The sequence below is a fragment of the Molothrus aeneus genome, chromosome 3 (genome assembly GCF_037042795.1).
Source record: "Molothrus aeneus isolate 106 chromosome 3, BPBGC_Maene_1.0, whole genome shotgun sequence".
In the NCBI taxonomy this organism is placed as follows: Eukaryota; Metazoa; Chordata; class Aves; order Passeriformes; family Icteridae; genus Molothrus; species Molothrus aeneus.
In genome coordinates, this window is record NC_089648.1 from 27,687,596 (window position 1) to 27,707,373 (window position 19,778).

Here is a 19,778-nt window from a genome sequence, read left to right on the forward strand (position 1 = left end):
TCCTGTCAAGCACAGAGCTGCATTTAATGAGCTCAGTCTAATGCAGAGAGACCTTTGCCACTCCTCGTGCCTGCTGGACATGCAGCTCAGTGCCCTTACTGTGCTCTGCACTCTTCACGAGGGTCTCCTCTGACTGCAGACCCTGTGGAAGCAATGAACAGCAGTAATCATCACTTTTCCCCACTTCTCCTGGCTGAAACAGTGCAGTTTTCCCTCCCTGGAAGGGAAGTTGTATTTCAGTTTTCCATAACATTTTTTGCTACTGATAGGAAGATTTTACTGCTCTGCTGAAGGAAGCAGATGCTTGTTTGCTAAAATAGGGGAGATTTTCATGTATGTCAGACTGGTATTTTATAGACAGAGTTAGCTTCCAGACACTCTGGGTACCATCAAGACAGTGTGTTTTGCTTTGTAATTGTTCTACAGGACTCTTATTCTTTCTGGAAAACATTGATTTGACTTTCCACCTCAAAGCTTGAACCATCTTTCTGATTATTTCCCAAACAGCAGATGATAGGTGGAGAATTTAAGAAGGGAAACTCTAATAATGTTGGACATTGTTTTCATAATAGCCCAACAGAAAATAAATATGTAACCTTTGGGATGTGTTGCAATTTACTGAAAAATGCAATCTATTCTTGGAGTGTTCATATGAACAGTGAAGAAAGTGCATCTGCTGTAGCATGAGAATACCTCTAATTATTTTCCCTTGATTTTGTGTTAATGGATCTAGACCTAAGGGCAGGGAAGAGTGTGTTGTATCTACTACAAATAAATCAGAGCAATTAGCTGCTGATATATGCAAACTGACCTTAAGTGCTAATTCATGTCTGTTTCTAATATCAGGAATCTAGCTTAGAACAGGCAGTAAAGGGATCTGGCCTTGGATCAATGAAGGAAATTTCTTGAACAAATTGGGACCAGAGAGGTCAGTCTTCTGAAAAACATAATTAAATTGGGACTGAACTGGAAGCCTCACACATCAAAGAACTGCAGTGATCAAATGATTAGGGAATGAAGGGGGGGTGGGATGCAGCAGAAAGCAAGAAAGAAACAGCAAAGAGTGTGTAAGACAGCAGCTTCAGAGATGGTATTTGAGAAGAATAAAGAGTCTAGAGGCACAAAAAAAGGAAAACTGGTCAAAGACAAACTAAATAAAAAAGCCCAAAATGTGTGAAACAAATACCAGGATATGCTGGTACACACTAGAAAGTAAAGAAAATGAGAAATAAAGCATGCAGAAAGGCAGTATTAGGAATGCAACAAGAAAATCCTTGGGTAATGGAGCCTGTTGTTGGCAATATAAATTTAAATGCAGCATATAGCAGCTGGCTGCTCTTATCTGATAAGACTCATTCTGAACATAGTCGGTGAGCAGAAACTGCAAAGTGAAGCAGAATATATATTTGAAATATTGGGGTCTTATATATTTTATTTTATCGCATGTTTTCCTTTCATTTTAATTTTAAGAGACTTGTTCTTTTTTTGCTGACTTAGTGCCAGTGAAAGGTGCTGCACAGAGAGCCCTCGGGATTGAAGACTTTTGTTTCCTCATAAATAAACATAGTAAGTGTAGTACAAAATCAGCTTTCTGCATCTTGCTTTCCACTCACCTTCCTCTCTCCTAACCTGAAAGACTTTCCATCTTTCCTGGAACAAGGTCTCTGCAGACCAGATGGAGTTTGATGAGCAGCTCAACATGAGCTGGCACTGTGCAGCATGGAAAGCCAACCATATCCTGGGCTGCATCCAAAAGAGCATGGTCAGCAGGGCCAGGAAAGTGGTTTTATCACTTTGTTCTGTTCTTGTGAGACAACTACTGGAGTACTGCATACAGTTCTGTGCCCCCAGCATAGGAAGGATGTAGAACTATTGCAGCAAGTGCAGGGGAGGGCCGTGAAGTGGTTAAAAGCACTGGAGCACCACCCTGATGAAGACAGGCTGAGAGAGTTGGGTCTGTTCAGCCTGGAGACAAAAGGGTTGAACTGGGACTTCACAGGAACCTTCCAGTGTCTGAAGGGGGCCCATAGGGAAGCCAGAGAGGGACACTTCCTAAGGAACTGTAGTAACAGGATGAGGAGGAATGGCTTCAAGCTCAAAGACAGTAAATTTAGATTGGATGTTAGGAAAAAGTTCTTTCCTGTGAGGGTGGTGAGATACTAGAACAGGTTGCCCAGGGAGGTTGTGGATGCCCCATCCCAGGAGGTGTTCAACACCAGGTTTGTTGGTGGTTCGAGCAACCTGGTCTAGTGAAAGGTGTCCCTGAAGGAGGGGGGCTAGAACCAGATGATGTTTAAGTTCCTTTCCAGCCCAAACCATTCTATGATTCAATCAAACAGTGCAATCAAACACTCACGGAATTATAAAATTGTTTAGATTGGAAAAGAGCTTTAAGATCACTGAGTCCAACCACTAAACCATGTCTCTAAGTGACTCATCTACATGTCTTTTAAATACCTTCAGGGATGGTGCCTTAACCACTTCCCTGGGCAACAAGCTCTAGTGCTTGATAAACCTTTTGGTGAAGAGATTTTTCTTACATTCAATCTAAACCTGCTCTAGTACAACTGGAGACCATTTCATCTTGTTCTACTGCTTGATACCTGAAAGATGAGTTCAACTCCCACCTGCCTATGACTCCAACCTCCTTTTAGGTAGTTGTAGACAACAATAAGGTTCCCCCTGAGCCTCCTTTTTTTCCAGCTGAAACAACCCCCTTTCTCTCAGCCACTCCTCATAAGATTTGTGCTCCACACCCTTCACCAGTTCTTTTGCCTTTTGGAAGGGGAAAAAGCGTTCAGTCTCATTAGCATGACTGAAGTGTCATGATGTACTTATACTGTTGTTATTTATAAAGTAATAAATTAGAGATGCTTTTTATTTCTTTTCTGTTTTCTTTTCTTTTCTGTTTCTGCTTTCCTGGTGCTGTTTCCCAGGGTACTCATTTGTACTAGTCAAGGTTTCTTCGCAGTCAGGAAATTTTGAAACCTACTCCACTATATATGAGCTTCCTACTGGTGACAGGTGACCCTCTGAGCTGTGGTTAAGCCATTGGAGAAAAAGAATGTGAATATCAGGAAAGGAGGCAAAGTGTCTTTCAGGGGCTTCTGTTCTGCAGGCACTCAGGGGAGCAAATGGGGCACTGGGGACACTCCAGCCATACACAGACACTGACTCTGCCTTCTGCTGACTGCCACTCCTGGGGTGACGAAGAACCAATGACTGAGCTAGAGAAAACACTGCACAAGATGTCTTTTATCTACAATCTCCCTTCCTGTGCTATGACAGCAGACTGCCCCATAAACTGATCTTACATGCACACACTGTTTCCAGATACTTTGCAAACAACTGATTAGCAGAAGTCAGTACTTATAATTATCTTACAGAGGAGAAAGAGAGGTTAATTGAAACTCATCCAAGGTTACATACATAGCAAGACATGATGAAGTAATCCAGGAGTTAATGTAAACGTTAAAGCCAGATATCTTCCCCAGAGACAAAAGCACTGCACCTCTCCTTTCAATGTAATTATGTAAACACTGTCCATGACACTAGATTTGTGTTAAAAAATTGTGCAGTGATATGCTTTACATGTGGAAACATCACTGTGGAAAGAGAAGGTATGAGAGTTGGGTTTTCCGTGAGGAACTTGGTGAACGATTTTTTGGCAAAACATTTGAGGCAGACTGTGCCTCTTCTTACTCACTTCTTAAAACTAGGTAGAAGTTGTCTCTTTTTCAAAGTGCACCAGATTAAGATTCTGGTGTGAAAGTACTAGTATTGCTACCAAAAGTCCTCCTTTCTTTTTCCCATCCATTTACAGCTCTTTGGAAATAGGTACCTGTGTAAGCAGCTGCAACAAAGTTTACCATTTTGAAAAGCTGCTCTTCTCATGGTAGAAGTAATGGGAATGTTAAATTCTCCCAAGAAACAGTAAATTATCCTCCTCTATGTGAATAAAAAAGGGTGAAGTGCTGGAAAGAGAAATTTAATGGACAGACCTAGTCCCATCTGAAGTGAAAAGCAAGAAAGTACAGTAGAAAGTTTACCAGGATGCTGAAAGAGCCCAGAGACTGTGGAGGCCATGTGTTGTGTCATGAATTGGCATAGCAGGGTTCTCATGTTTCCTTCTCAGAATTCTGCTAATTTCTCACTGACCCATGAGTCAAACACAGAGACAAGACACTGGGCTTGTATTCCCTGTAACAGGGGACCTCTGCCACCAAATGCTCATGCTAACATCATTAGGAATCCTGGGGCATTCAGCAAAAGTGATTGTTTGTTTTGGTCTTTTTTAATGTGGACTTTGAATCTGCCTTGCTTATATTTCAAAGGGTTTCCAGATCTTTGTATATCACTTTGTGTGTCAAATTAAATTTATGAGAAAAAATGAGAAAAAAGATCTTTTGGTTTTAATATGCCTTGGATTTCCTACCAATGTCTCTCTGCATGTAGGTTATACATGAAAGAAAAACTGCAGTCTGCACTCCAAATAAAGAATACTTCCTATGGAATATTGGACAGACTTTGTCTCTAGAGCTGAACAAAGGGTCAATTAAAAAAAATAAAAAAGTAACAGTCCCAGATAAAGAAGAGAATCCCAATTCTAATTATCCTGCTCTTCCTTTGATGTGGAAGGAAATAAGAATGCATAAAGACTTTTATGAGAATTAAAGTAAGCTCAAGATAAAGTTACCTGAGGATTTTCTGTTATGGCTCAGAGCAAAGGGGAATTTGGATTCAGACCATGAGAAGAGGCCTTCAGTGGTATTTGCAGAAAGCAGTAGGGTCTGTTGATGGACATTTACGTTTCTTGCCACAGGCAGCTCTCTGAGAGAACCGCTCCTTAGCACCTTTGCAGCTACTGTGTGTGTTCAAAATGAGTAAGAAATAGAGTAACTGGTAACTTCTCTACTGTGCTGATAAAGCAAAATGGAAGATTGCTGTTAAGAACAAGATAAATAAATGAACTGAATGGCTAAAAATAGCAGAGGGGCCCAGCTTAGCTGACTCATGAGCTTGTAGACGAAATCTGATAGAGACTGGCACACAGCATTAAAATAGGATAAATGTTGACGGCCATTAAATGAACAATCAAAAATGAATGGACCTTCAAATGGTCTGTGGGAGAAAAAAACCAAACCAGCCCAAGCCATTTATAATTAGTTCTCAAGCCATTTACAATTAGTGGTGTTGAAAACACTATTCCTCTTCTCCTGTGTATCTGTCATGGGAAATCACCATCCTGCACAGTGACTGCACTGGAAAGCTTGAGGAAACTGCCCAGAGAGACCTGTTGCTGATGCAACACACCTAAGTGTGTGTCTTTACCAAACACACACACTAGGATTTTCTAAATGACCTCTTTGTCTTCAGTTTGTTTTTGTATGCTTACAAGTAACTGCCCACACATTTAAATTTTGTGAATTACCAAAAATCATCCAGGTAGCTAAGCACTGTTTTGTGCCAACAAATCAGGCAGCTAAAGCCTGTGCTTTCCAGTCAGTGAAGGTAGAATGATACAAGCACAACTGTTTTCACAGGTAAAATCACACTAGTCAACAAAATCTGGCTATGATTATTAAGGTGATAATTTGCCATTCACAAGTTCTGAATAGAGCTATATACTTTTGTTCTATTTTGTCAGAGGTTTTGCCCACTGGCAGGTATCAGCCCATGTGACAAAACTTGTTTGTAAGATTATTCATGTTTCATGAGACTACTTTAAGAAAGCCATTAGATGAAGCATTCAGAATACTTGTTCCTAGTGTTTCTGAAATGAAATGTTTTAATTTGGAAACCATGCATTTCACATACATATTTTTCTAAACTACAATATTTAATGAATGAATAAATCAAGCATGCCTACTGCATTTATGCTACAGGACTGAATTAATTTAGTTACTACAATCAGCACTCAGCGATTAAAAATTGAACAGGAAGCTTCAAGGCAGATACAAATGAGACTGACCTTGGCATTGCAGGTAGGCATCATTCTAGAGTAAAAATTTCCATCTTCTGCAGTACGAGAAATTTAGGCTAATTGCCAAGAGGAATTTTAGGCACACATTTCTTTTGCTCTGTTCTCTGTATGTGCAGGAAAGCTTTTTAGTCTCAGCTTCAAGTGGAATGATGCCAGATCAGACCAGGTCTAGAGATTAGTCATAGAGATTAGTCATAGGAAGTAGTCACCCCTGTACCCTTTGGATGGAAACTAGAAGCAAGACCAGTTTCCAAAGGATGTGTGTCCCTAAATGACCAAGTCCTCGAATCATAGCATGACTGTGGAACAAGTTCACTGCTTATCAGGCAATGGAGAACCTGCACAGCTCAGACCATCTTAACAGCAGAGTGGACTGTTGTCTAAAAAGGCTGAACTTGGGATAAAGCCTTTTCAGTAGGCAAAATGTTAATAATGTTGATAATGTTGATAATGTATGTCTTCCATGTGGATACTCTGATTCCAAACATGAGGTGGACACAACAATGCATAATGTCCTTCACAGAAGACTAACAAAGCTAACCAAGTGTCTCTCCTCTGCTTTCATGAAACTTACTATATTTTGTATTCTTGAAAAGTGAGAGTAGTAAATAATTCTGAGGCTTCTGCACTTCAGATTTTATGTGAAGTGATGAAAATGTCCCAAATGTATTATGGGGAAGTGCCAGACAGGCAGATGCTCGGAAGTACACAGAATGTGTTCACTAAGTTTTATTTTCTCACAAAATGAGTCTCAAAATCTTGACTAATTTTGCACATTTCTTAAAACCAAATGGCTTATTTCAGCCGAGTGCTAGCAGCAAAAATGAAGAGTGATCTAACAGATTTATACTTGGTTTCTTCTTTACTTAAGAGCTCTTGCTACATTTCTTAGGAGCTAGGATGTAAGTTCAGAGTGGATCTAAGTGCTCGAGAGTCACTAAGGCTGCTAGACACACACACTGCCCAGCCATCAGGGACATCTTTGTCAGAGAAGCTAAAAGACATAAAATATTTCTCCTGGATCAATACCACTGTGAAAAATGAAAATCCTTATGTACATACATATTTCTCAGAATTTCTTCTAAGAAAGTATCTCTATCCCAGCTGAAACCAAGACAGTGAGCACATACACATTAGTACTCAAAATACCCTTTCCATATACGGTGCAAGAAAGTGACTCTAGGAAGAAATTTGTACCATGTTTTCCAAGAGCTCAACGAAGAAGCATTTGCTAGGAGGTTAATTATATCAAACAGAAACAAAATTTTTGACTGATTCTGAAATTTGTCTGATAAGATTTGGGATTACTATTGTCTTTAAGTGTTATATGTTAAAAGTTCATAAAAGTGTCCAAGGGTTGTTTTTTTATTTCCTAAGTAACCTGAAATGTGAAGAGGTTACTAATTGCAGAGATTAAGTCTGTTGGACCATTAGCATATGGAATTGTTCTTTTAGGATGTATGGAAAATACTGCTTTTAATGAAAGAAATTAGCTACTTTAGTAAACTAGGAGAGATGAAAGCTACATTGATAATCTGGGCTTTTGACAGATGCATTATTTCCATCTTGGTAGTGGTAAGGAATTGGGTAATCTTAGTATTTAAAAGAAGAAATAACATGACTGGTGTCAGGAAAATATTAGGAAAGCATTATGAAAATATCAGAAAAGCTTTCCAAGAATGCACACATAGAGACACAGGTCTTGACCATGAAAGACTGAATGAGAACAGTATCTTCCTGTGTGAGAAAGCTCTGCCTAAGAAAATATTTGGTTATTTCCTTGGGATCAGTTGAATGGATTAAATCAGCCTTCGCAGAGTGAGCCATCTTGGAAATCAGCTTTTGTGCATTATCCTTACTTCTGTTCTGGATCCAGTTATAAACAGTGTTTTAAGGACTGCAACCTTTACAAAAAATGTTCTTACATTTAGGACCATCCTGTGAGGCAATTTTACTTGGACACATCCACCCCTTTAGCCTAGCTCTTCCTAAATACTGGCAAGCTAAAACTGCTTCCATGCTAGGGAGCACAGAGCAGGTAGGAGGGACTCCCAGCTGCTTGGAAATGTGAAAACAATACAACAGCACTCAAAAGGATCAAACCACATAAATAAACCTCATGGTGGTAAAGGGGTGAAAAATATTTTTAGTGCAACCTTGCAATGGCTGCAATATTCAAGAAAACAGTTATACAAAGGGCAATAAAATTGTTACACTTTACCCAGAGTTCCCTGTTTTCTGTTACTGTGGAAACAGTATCAGTCATATCAATATGGGTGGAGTTTCATATAGACAAGTACCTGGAGAAATGTGCTCTTGCAAATGTTCCCTCTTTGTGTGTAAAAGGTAAGGTGGCTGGAGCAAGCAAGCAGTTCATGTGCTAGAGCTATTCTTTTTTTTCAATGAAACCAGATCCTTAAAAGGCCTAGCCAAAACCTCCACTGCATTGTCTGTATGCACCTGATGAAGATCAGCTTTATCCCCAAAGAATGCAGGAGTCTAGGCAAGCAAAAAATACAAAAGATCAACAAAAGCAGTGTTGGTTGTCCTGATTTTGAGCCTATAAGCTGCTAGGTGCAAATTGACTTTAAACACTGCTCACAAAGCCAGCAGTAGCCTAACACCAAGCCTTGGCCTAACACCTAATACTTGGCCTTACACCAAGTGTTTCCATGGATGTGCTACTGAGGACACATCCAGATACAGAGATATTTACTTTCCTTATGGCCATTGCAATTGTTTGGTAAGTGAAGCATAAACTGCTTTTATGGATCAGGGAAAACACGAAACATACCTTTCCACACAGTTTTTTGGTGATGCAAGGGATTAAGGAGTAAGTTTTGTCCTGACATAGTCCCATCCTCTTTTATGCCTTGTTGATTAAACTGCTTTTGGAAATAGGTGTGCAACTTCACCTGTCACTGCAATCCCTCAAGCTCTGCATTGAGGGTAGATTTCTTAGTCACTTAAGTTCACTTAAAACAGAGATAAGAGAAGATAAAGAACAAAGAAAAGGGCAGCTCTCAGTAAAGAAAACCTAGTTCCTCCACAGCACCTACAAAACTGAAAGGAGCTCACCCATACAGTCCCTGGAGCCTGGGTCCCAGGGTGCTTGGAAACCATAGAATCAGAGCCACTACCCATCCATTTCTCCTTTTTAAATTTTTTTTTCTCTCCCTTTTCCAAGCCTTTATGCTGCATATTATTTGTCTGACAGTTACCTTGCGCTTGGCACTGTGGAAGGCAAAGGTTACTGGAATTTAAATGCAAAGTTCAATAAATATAGAAATAAAAAATGCCTTGGAGGTGTTGCTGAAATGAGATGCCAAATCCCAGAATTTGTATCTTTATGAGGAAATTTGAATACAAAACACCAAGTTTTATGGCTCTTGCACATATTAATTCATACCAATTCATGTTCTAAGAGGACTAAAGGGGCTATTTTTCATCTTGGGTTGAGACAGGAACTCTTCCAGATTTACTGACTTGCTATGAGAAATATGCTTTATCAGGCTGATAGATATCTTTAAAATGTAAATCAGAATGGTGAGCTTATCACAAGACTGCCATTAGCAGCTTATAAAATTCTTGGTGCTGCAGTTAACAAGAGATTTTGTGAACAAGGTGAGCATACTGGTCAGCAAAAACAGACCCTAAACTTGATACTTTATTTTCTGTCTTGCAAGAAAATTACCAGAAATAAAATCAAAACAATTTTTATTACACATCCATCTCCTTGGCAACTAGCAATTACCATGGCTTTGTGGGATGGTCTATATTTTAAAGGATATTATTATAATTGTGCAGGCTCAAGAATTGCAGTATTACCTGGGATCATCCCTAGAAGTGCTCAAGTCCAGGCTGGGTGGGGCTCTGAGCAGCCTGGTCTTGTGAAAGGTGTCCCTTGACGAGTAGGTTGGAGCTAGATGATATTCAAGGTCCCTTCCAACCCAAACCATTCTATCATTCTATTAGTCTACGAATTCTTACCTCATCTTTGGCCCAAGTGCTTTGTCTGTCTGGAGAGAGAAAAGAAAATCATTTGCCCAATGGAAGTCCCCCATTTTCTCCTTAAGGAGTCCTGTCCATTTCTGTTGTCTCCAGTGCCCTATAGGAAGTCCTTTTGGTTTATACCCTCTTCATGGAATTGTGAACTGTACCCTTCAGGATTACATTGTAGAGAAACTCAGGGCTTGGAAGCTTGCAATAACAATGCTAGTAAATGATCACAAAGGCCAGAAATATCCTCTGTAAACAAACAATATTTACATTAGTACTCTCAAGTGCATGCAATAGCTGGAATGACAGTGGCTGTTGCCAATTTGCCCTCTTGCTGGCAAGAGCACATGCTGCACTCTCAGTGACTTTCATGCACACGTGCAAGCTCACACAGGCAGATGATGTGCTTTCAAGCCATCCACAGATGGTTTCCCCATCAGGGCTTGCTTTGCCATTTAGGCCTCCTGCTTCACATCCTCCTCTCGGTGCTTCAATCCCTATTTTATATAATTAAGTTCTGTTCCTCCCCCCATTTTTACTTTTTTTCCTGTGAATGCTCTTTACTCTGACGCTCAGAGTCAACCATCTCCCCAAAGCACTGTGATATTTACCAGCATCCGGAAAAAACATGGTTAGAGAATTGAGACACTTAAAGGAGACACGGCTGTCATAAGTGTGCATTCACATTTTTGAATAGATATTCAGAGGGTGGGAATCTAGATGAGGGAGAAGCTATGAAAGGGCTTATTACTAATTAACTATATCTATTTCTCCCCCTTTTAAACTGCTTTTTGTTTATCATTTCAGCTGGTAGGGTAATACACTAAATTAAAGCTGCATAATACATTTATAATTAAGACTGAAAAAGCCAATTGCCTGTTACTAAACCCCCAATTGATAATATTGTAAGGGATATTTATAGCTCTTTGGTATGTATGCCACAGATTTGCATCAATAACACACTTGCTTATCTCCAAACATTTTATTCAGTAGCCCTTTATTTACTATTGAAGGTAAGATTACTCTTCTCAAGCCATCCTTTCTAAAAGTGTCTCGCTTTCATCTTGTTTGTAAAGCTCAGCAAACACAGATGCTTCAGTCATTTCCTCTGCTATGAAATAGTAATAACAGTATATAATTACCATCATCACACCATGCAAAAAACCTTGACATAAAGAACACACTCTACATAGTTCAGCACTCATAGCATCTTGAATTTCTACAGCTCCTTCTTTCTGACTCATCTTGCATATCCTAGAGAGGAGATAACAAGCCACCTTACCCAGGGAATGAGTTGAGAAGTTTTGGGCAGAGCCCCAAACATAAGCCCTTAGGGCTCTATGCCCTATGCCATTCCTTTCACAAGAAGGTAGAGCAAGACCTGTTTAAAGAGCTCTTAAAAATTGTTGAAGTGATAGTTTTTGTTTTGTGTTTGGTGCATGTTACTGGGGGTTTAATAACTTGAAACATGTGCCAAGAAACTGGTAAGTGTGTGAGCACCTGCCTGTTGAGAAGGGATATGGCATAGACCAAAGTGTGCTGCAAGTTTACATGGTGATTGAAGGTTAGAAGCAAAATGGCCATGTTCAAAATGAGAGCCTGAATTGTGCCTGGAACTAGTGCCATAGGGAGAGTCTTGGAGACTGGTGCACACCATCCTAGCAAAAGATGCCTGGGAGAGCCCTTACAAAAATATAGCTTTTTGTCTACCTGCCCCTTTCCTCAGAAGGAGAATGAGGGCCAGGAATGAAGGATCTACCCATTCTTCAGCCCTGCTGGATAGCAGGGCCTGGGAAAGGGATGAACAGAAAGAAAGCAAATTTTTTTTATATCCTGCTCATGTGAGAAGAATGTCAGCAAACCTGTGTAAGTAAATATTCCCAAACCTGAAGCAGGGCTTCAGCTTCTCCCAGCCACAATTGTATCTCCAAGCCAGCCCAATCATGAGTTTTGTTTATCCTTCAAAGAGGCATCCTTGCAGTTTAAGCTAGAAAAGTGTGTGAGAGATGAGAAAAAAGGGAGATAATGGTGTAAGGAGGAACTGACAGGGTGCAAGGGAGGGCCATGAAGATGGGCAACAGCTTCACTGTCACTACAACAGTAGGGGTTGAAGTGTGAGAGCATGTAGTTGTCAAAAAGCTTCCCAGGGGCCTAAGGTAGTCCCATTTTCCCCTGGATCCCTTCTCTTTGGAGCTAGATGCTGTCACCCTTTCCATGGTTTGCCTGAGCACAGGGTGAAACCAGGTGGCAATTACACAAGTGATTTCTGCTTCTAATGCTGTCTATCATTAATTTTATTATGAGTGGGCAAGTGACTTGCCCCAGAACTGGCCAGATAATTACATGGTCATTATTAACCACATTACTGAAGGGTGAAAATGCAGTTATTTTTATCCATAAAGTCAGCTGCTTCAACCCTAAAACTAATTGCACATTATTATGCAGCAGAAAGTAATTATTATAGATACTGATTCTAGTTTCTGCTCCCAAAGAAGCAGACACTATTTCAAATGAAATCTTTCAGGATTTTTAATAAGCCTTGCAATCTGTGGTGAAGAAAGAGAGAGAGAGAGAGAGATTGAAAGAGAGAAAGACAGCAAGAAAGAAATAAAGGGAGAAAGGGAGAAAGGGAGAAAAAGAAAGAAAGAAAGAAAGAAAGAAAGAAAGAAAGAAAGAAAGAAAGAAAGAAAGAAAGAAAGAAAGAAAGAAAGAAAGAAAGAAAGAAAGAAAGAAAGAAAGAAAGAAAGAAAGAAAGAAAGAAAGAAAGAAAGAAAGAAAGAAAGAAAGAAAGAAAGAAAGAAAGAAAGAAAGAAAGAAAGGAAAGAAAGAAAAGAAAGAAAGAAAGAAAAAGATTTTATCATGTTTTTCTAACACATAATTGTCCCATCCTGGAGGGGTGATGCTTTTAGGTTGTGACTCCTGAGAGGAGGCATCACAAAGTCTCTCTGGAGGTAGATGTTAGGCAAAACATAAGAAGAAAAGCATCATAACTAGTATATCAAAATTGCTGATGTTCCTTTTCACTCTTTTTGTTTCTTCCAGGTACTGTTGCGTGATTTACAATGGAAAAATTGCTCTGCGGCATCCTGGTGTTTGGAATGGCTGTCACAGTCAACGCTTGTCCCAAATATTGTGTCTGTCAGAACCTGTCTGAGTCACTGGGGACTTTGTGTCCCTCCAAGGGTCTCCTTTTTGTACCTCTGGACATAGATCGAAGGACTGTTGAACTCCGTCTTGGGGGCAACTTCATTATCAATATCAGCCGACAGGATTTTGCCAATATGTCTGGACTTGTTGACCTTACTTTGTCCAGAAACACCATTAGTTACATACAGCCCTACTCTTTCACCGACTTGGAGAGCCTTCGGTCTTTACATCTGGACAGCAACAGGTTGCCTGAGATTGAAGAGGATACTTTAAGAGGTTTAATTAACCTTCAGCATTTGATTTTAAACAACAACCAACTAAGCAGCATTTCTGATGACGCCTTTGAGGATTTTTTACTGACATTGGAAGACTTAGACCTGTCCTACAATAACCTCCGAAGCATTCCCTGGGAATCTATAAGAAAGATGATAAACTTGCACCAGCTCAGTTTAGATCACAACCTAATAGATTATATAACAGAGGGGACATTTGCAGATCTTCAGAAATTGGCCAGATTGGATCTAACATCCAACAGACTTCAGAAGCTCCCCCCTGACCCTATATTTGCCAGATCACAAGTAATTCCTTTGGTTGTTACCCCATTTTCACCACCTCTGTCCCTCAGCTTTGGGGGAAATCCACTGCATTGCAACTGTGAGTTGCTGTGGTTAAGGCGGCTTGACAGAGACGACGATATGGAAACCTGTGCTTCTCCTCCAAGTCTGAAGGGAAGGTACTTCTGGTACGTACGCGAGGAGGAATTTGTTTGTGAGCCCCCTCTTATTACACAGCATACTCACAAGCTGCTGGTCTTGGAAGGGCAAACTGCCACGCTGAAGTGCAAAGCCATTGGGGATCCCACTCCCATCATTCACTGGGTGGCCCCTGATGACCGTCTCATCGGAAATTCCTCGAGGACGGCTGTCTATGACAATGGCACCTTAGATATACACATCACCACCTCCAAGGACTACGGAACTTTCACATGCATAGCAGCCAATGCTGCAGGAGAGTCCACTGCAACCATCGAACTCTCAATTGTCCAGCTCCCCCATCTTAGCAATGGCACAGGCAAAGCAGCTCCACCGAAATCCAGGCTCTCGGACATCACCAGCTCCACCAAGTCCAATCGTGGCGAAACAAAAGGTCCCCCAGAAAGGGCTGTCCTGGTGTCAGATGTGACCACTACCTCAGCTTTGGTCAAGTGGACAGTCAGCAAGTCGGCCCCTCGGGTAAAAATGTATCAGCTGCAGTATAACTGCTCGGATGATGAAGTCCTGATCTACAGGTAAATGCATTTTTTGTTTGGTCCTCTGATGATGGCAGGGGGTGGAAATCAAAATAAGAAGTCTTTTGCTCTTTGGCTTTTTACTGATTTGACTTGGAACTAAGATGGCACTGTGACCAGTAGCATTAGTGGTATTTGATAAATTTACATTCTCTCTGTCAGTTTGCCTGTTCGTCTGTTCATTGCTTTTTTGTCCAAGTCACGCATTGCAAATCTCTGCAGAGTACTCATTTTCCAACAGCTGTTTTCTGTAAAATTTTCAATTTGGGAAAAAATAGTACTGCAGTTGGTAGCCTCCTTAGTAGGCTTAACAAAGAAAGGAAAACTTGAAGACTAGAAGTCAGAAATTTCCCTTTCCACCTCCTGTAGGTGGGATTGAAACAGACTACTTAGAGAGGAAGCAACGTGGGAGGAAGTTTGTGCTGTCTACCCATAACACAGGCTCTAATTATTCTGTGATTCAAGATCTGGGGTTGCTAACAAGACATTTTTCACCTATATGATAAAGCTTGTTTCTTATTTCACTAACATCTGTTCTACACAACCGTAATGGCTGAAAACTTTGGAGCACCTAGTTTTTTATATCATATTAAATGCAAGAAGAGGTGGATATAATTTCAAAAGCAAACCCTGAATCTTCCTTATGATCTTCCAGTTCTACACCTCCTCTGACTTCGAATGATGTAAAGCAGGAATCGCTTTTGCAGTGAAGCAGCAATAAATTTTTAGGGACTAAAAATGTGTAGGAACAGTACAGGAAAACAGTACTACTGGTTTTTCCTTGTGTAATGGAAGAATGATTGACATATTCATGCTAATGATGAATCCCTAGAAACCACCTTGTCCTTCCTTTTTATTGCAAAGTTTCAGTGAACTGAACTGTATCTTTGGTTTTATATGATCTATCAGCAAAAGTCAGAATCTTATGGAAGAATAGAACCAAACATATCAACTCTTATAGCTTTATAAGCATCCTGAAGCAGTGAAGAAAAATTGGATCTGCTAGAGATATAATGGGATTTGGGGTTTGAACCTAATTTGAGAATAAACTGTGGCCAAATTATAGTCAAAGGCATTGATTTCCATGGTAGGTTTGGTGTTATTGCCCGATGGCTATTCTGTTCTGCTGCCTGCAGGGAGAGCCGAGGCACTCACCAAGTCATGGTACTTGGCCTCCAGATCCCACAACAAGCCTTGTTATTTTCTTCTTTACCACAGGGTGGTTTTCTTCAGCATGAGGGAGTCAAAAGGAGAGGTAGTAAACATTCATGTGACATTTTTCCCTCACCCTTCTACAATGAAACCTAATTTTAAAGCTTCTCCAGAACAGAATGTTTAGCTGACATGGACAAAAGTTTGTGCCAACAATACCTTTATCTGAGTCAGTTGTAGAACAGAAAGAATGAAGTGATCAATTTAGCTACTCCAAATTCACGCACTCATTGTCAAAATCAGGAATATTGACCAGCAAGTCCAAAAAACATTTTTTAAAGGATATTTATTCAAATACTGAAATAATCTGAGGAAATTCAGTTCTGTCCACCTCCATTCCTCAATTATAAAAATATCTTGAAATAAATCAATTAGAAAGTGAAAATTATTTCTTTTTCTCTGGCTAATGTACAGTGGAACCAGTGTGTTAGCTTTGGGAATTGCAACTATGTGGAATTAAGCAGAATGAAAGGATGAGATAAAGTAATGATACAGTATTAGGAATAGAATGGAAGAAAACATGCTAGTGCATTTTTTTTTCCCAAAGCAATGCTTTTGGCAGAAGCTCAGCAGTAATTAAGATCTTAAGCACAGTGTAAGGCTGAAAAACACTCTGAAAGATGTATAAGTCATATGTTCATTGAAAAATTAATTTGGCCCAGTGAACAGGAATATTCCTGCAACCAGAAAGAGAAGTTTGCAGGGGTTGTCAGATGTTGGAAGTGGTTGGATGTGTCAGTTTTCCTGGGAGGAGGATGGCCGGGGTTAAAAAAAACAAACCATGCAAAAGCACTGACATGCAGCCTAGGAGCTGGATGGGTGAGAATTGGGTGCACAGTGAAGGAAGATGGCATCTTGCCAGCCTGGTCTAGAACTAAAAGTTGCTGTCAAGATTTTAGGCACCCCTAAAAGTTTTTATCATGTCCCCACTTCCATCTCCCAGTAAGGTTTTGGTCCTTTGCTCCTTTATTTCATTGTGGCTCAGTTTTTCAGAAGCTCAGTGAGGAGAGTGTTATTTTGAAAAATCTCCCATCAGGCCTTTTTTAAGGATTCACTGATGATGCATAGTTCTTTTCATTCATAGCTCTCAAATGCACTTCACCAAAGAAAACTTTTTTTTTTTTCCTCTGCATTTTGCACCAGGGAAAAATGAAGCCTAGAAAGATGAAGTGATTGTCCAGAGTCTGAGAGTTAATCAATGGTACTCATAATATCAAAACCAGTCCTTACAACTTCCAGTCAGGGAACCACTCAGTCCCTTAGAGTTAATTAACTAAAGCTGTTTTGCTTTAATTGGTCAGATGCATATCACTGCAATGAGTATGTGGAAAAACCTAAGGGAAAAGGATTTCTACAGTGCTCTGCTCCATAAAATGCTGTGTATGTGCTAAATGGGACGTGATACTGCTTAGCTGCTGAAATGATGGGCACTTAATATACTCTAAGACAGTCGGTATTCCAGGACTGAGACACATCAGCTGTGCTCAGCTTTTAGGAATCCTGCTTCACCAGCAAGAAATGTGTGCACAAAAGACAGAAATCTGCTGCTCTCTCCTCTTAAGAATTTTTCATGGACATTGTACTCATTGTGAAAGAGTGAAAGCAGTTCTCCCCTCCCCATTGGTATCAACATTTTTCCTGATCAGTACCCAGGACACCAGTCCCATTTCCCCTTCCGTGCCAGATGTGATTTTCCACCATCAGGATGGTGCAAAAGGGGAATACAATAGGGTGAAATGGCTCAATAAAAATTTAAGTTTTGGGACATTCTGGCAAATGTTGTCTGCTGGGCCTCCCATTTGTACTGAGCTGAAATGGTACCAGAATGTGAAGTTTGGCTTTGGACATACCAATGCCATTATAATGAAGATTAGCAGGAGGAACACTGTTTGTCTGCTTTCCCATCTGACCTTCCCTTGTATTTGCTATCTCAGGGCCTTTGCTCAAGCTCATAGCAGGTTTTTATGCATCTCTTTCAATTCATTCAGGGTGCATATTTCTGATTGTGATTAAATGAGTAGGTCCTGGATCTGCATTCTGTGGGTTTTAATGCAGCAGTCTTTCCATTCTTTCATCTTCTCTGTAATACCAACACCAGTGCTAGTAAATCACTTTTAGCCAAGACGAGAAGCTTGTTACAAATTGCAGAACTGAAAATCATTCCTTATTTGAAGGAAAAACACGCAGAAAGAATAACCAATGTCCAATAGAGAAAGGGATGGAAGAAGACCAAGGTCTATGAAGAGATGTCTGTCCTTGAACTCAGGGTTAAAGGAGTGAACACTAGGAAACCTCCTCTGTCATAAAGATCTTACCTACTCCCCTCAGTCAGGACTCCAAAGTGTTTTAGATGTGTAAAAACATCACTCTTAAGATCAGTGCGACACATGCACTGGTAAGCTTAATTAATTTTAAATAAGGAAATGAAATGAAATATAAATGTTTAGAAAATCATATCTTTGAGCCTCAGTTTCCCATATGTAACCTGGGTGACAGCATCACCTTGCTCCATGGGGATAAACACGTTAGAAAATATTATGGAACCAGGAGCCCACATAAATAAATAGGGAGACTCGCTTTGAAGTCATTGTGTGGTCTGCAGCAACAGGGATAGTCATGAATGATTAAGATGGAGGATTACATAACTGCAACACTTGAATTCAAGTAAGGCATCTGGGGAGAGAGATTGTGTTTTTTTCATGCATAGAGAACCCTACATGATGGGGGACCAAGTCTCACTTTTGGCTGGCAGGCATTGCTGTAATATATACTTTCACTACTTTTTGAAAAGCGAATAAATCTGCAAGTGTTTTGTAGAACTTCCCAGGTCATACTGAGCCTTCTGGCTGTGTTTTGAATTAAAGCAAAGATGCAGCTATTTAAAAATGTGCATCTGAAGTGCGACACTGCCATTAGATTTATGAGACATTTAGGTCTGTTTTATTTTGTGGTATTTCATAGTAAAAGTGATGAAAACAGCTGTACAAATTAAGAATTACTGTAGTGTTATAGTCTCCCTAACTTATAAATTCTGCACTGGGAAAAAAATATTTTATATGTTTCTGAAAGCTTATTTTTTAAATATATATTTTATGTAGCAGGCAGTCGAAACATTAAAATAAGAATAAATGGCTCCACATCTCCAGTTTATTTAAACAATGGTGCCATGGATTTGATTACTTAAACAATATAATAATGATTTATATTTACACAGCTCCTTTTACTGCAGCTGCTTTACAGGGTGGCTGAACAGAGATCCCCACTATCCTGTCACCTCTCAGTTAAATATTGGCTGCAGTTTAGCTATATGCAGGTGATTGTTCAGTTCCTTTTCATGAGCAAAAAATAGCTTCAGCATTTGCACTCATGGATACTTTAAACTAGGGAGTAAGTAGTTAACTGAGCTTGAATTTCCCACAGCATGGTGGTATAAATATACCCATGAACTCTTCTAGTCAAGTGCATGTCAATAAGAAAGTGCTTCATGACTGAGGTGCTGCAGACTTCAGGAATATCTAATTCACATAAGGAGGCTCTCTCAAGCAGCAGTGCCACATTGAGCATCAGAGAGGATGCCATTGTCTAATCCTTCTTGCAAGGAAAGCCTATAGTGTGGAGATCTACCAGCTCAAGACTGAAAACAAAGGAAGCCCTGTCCTGTTGCTGGTAGGGCAAATTGTTTCAACAGCCTGATGCTGTAGCAAAGTGTGTTTATGTCATTTTGTGTCTGAGGAATGTTAGAAACACAGAGTACTGGTTAGCTTTAGCAAAAGACAGAGGATTCATTTATTCCGAAAGACCCGAATATCTGTCCTTGTGGTTTGGTCACTGGGCTCAGACAAATAAAGATTTGCAGATAAATGTCTGCCACACTTCTACCCAATTTTCAGTTCCACCCATCTCCAACCTCACTGGGCACTGACCTGCCTCCATGGCTCACACCTGGAGCAAAATTCCTGACTTAGACTCAGCATATGAGCTGGGCTATTCCAGATGCATTATATGCAGGATACAACCCTTGATTTGGCCAAAGCATTTACATATTTAAACATTAAATTAAACAACTAGGAGGGAGGACAGCACATGAAGATGTTAATCAGCATGTATTAATCTTTTATATTTGACAGGTAGAGAGCGCCAATTTATAAA

At 40.0% G+C, this 19,778-nt stretch overlaps 1 protein-coding gene across 3 annotated transcripts in view; it reads left to right on the forward strand.

Moving 5' to 3' along the window:
* The window catches only part of LRFN2 (leucine rich repeat and fibronectin type III domain containing 2), a 157,059-nt gene that overhangs the window by 104,285 nt on the left and 32,996 nt on the right, over positions 1–19,778 (forward strand). For 2 of the 3 annotated variants that reach the window (XM_066546537.1, XM_066546539.1), the window contains exon 3: positions 13,025–14,417. In XM_066546537.1, coding sequence (XP_066402634.1) covers positions 13,045–14,417 — 1,373 coding nt within the window. In that variant the 5' untranslated portion in view covers positions 13,025–13,044. Of the gene's footprint in view, positions 1–9,488; positions 14,418–19,778 lie in introns of those variants that run through there. The other variant, XM_066546538.1, reaches the window with a different exon arrangement.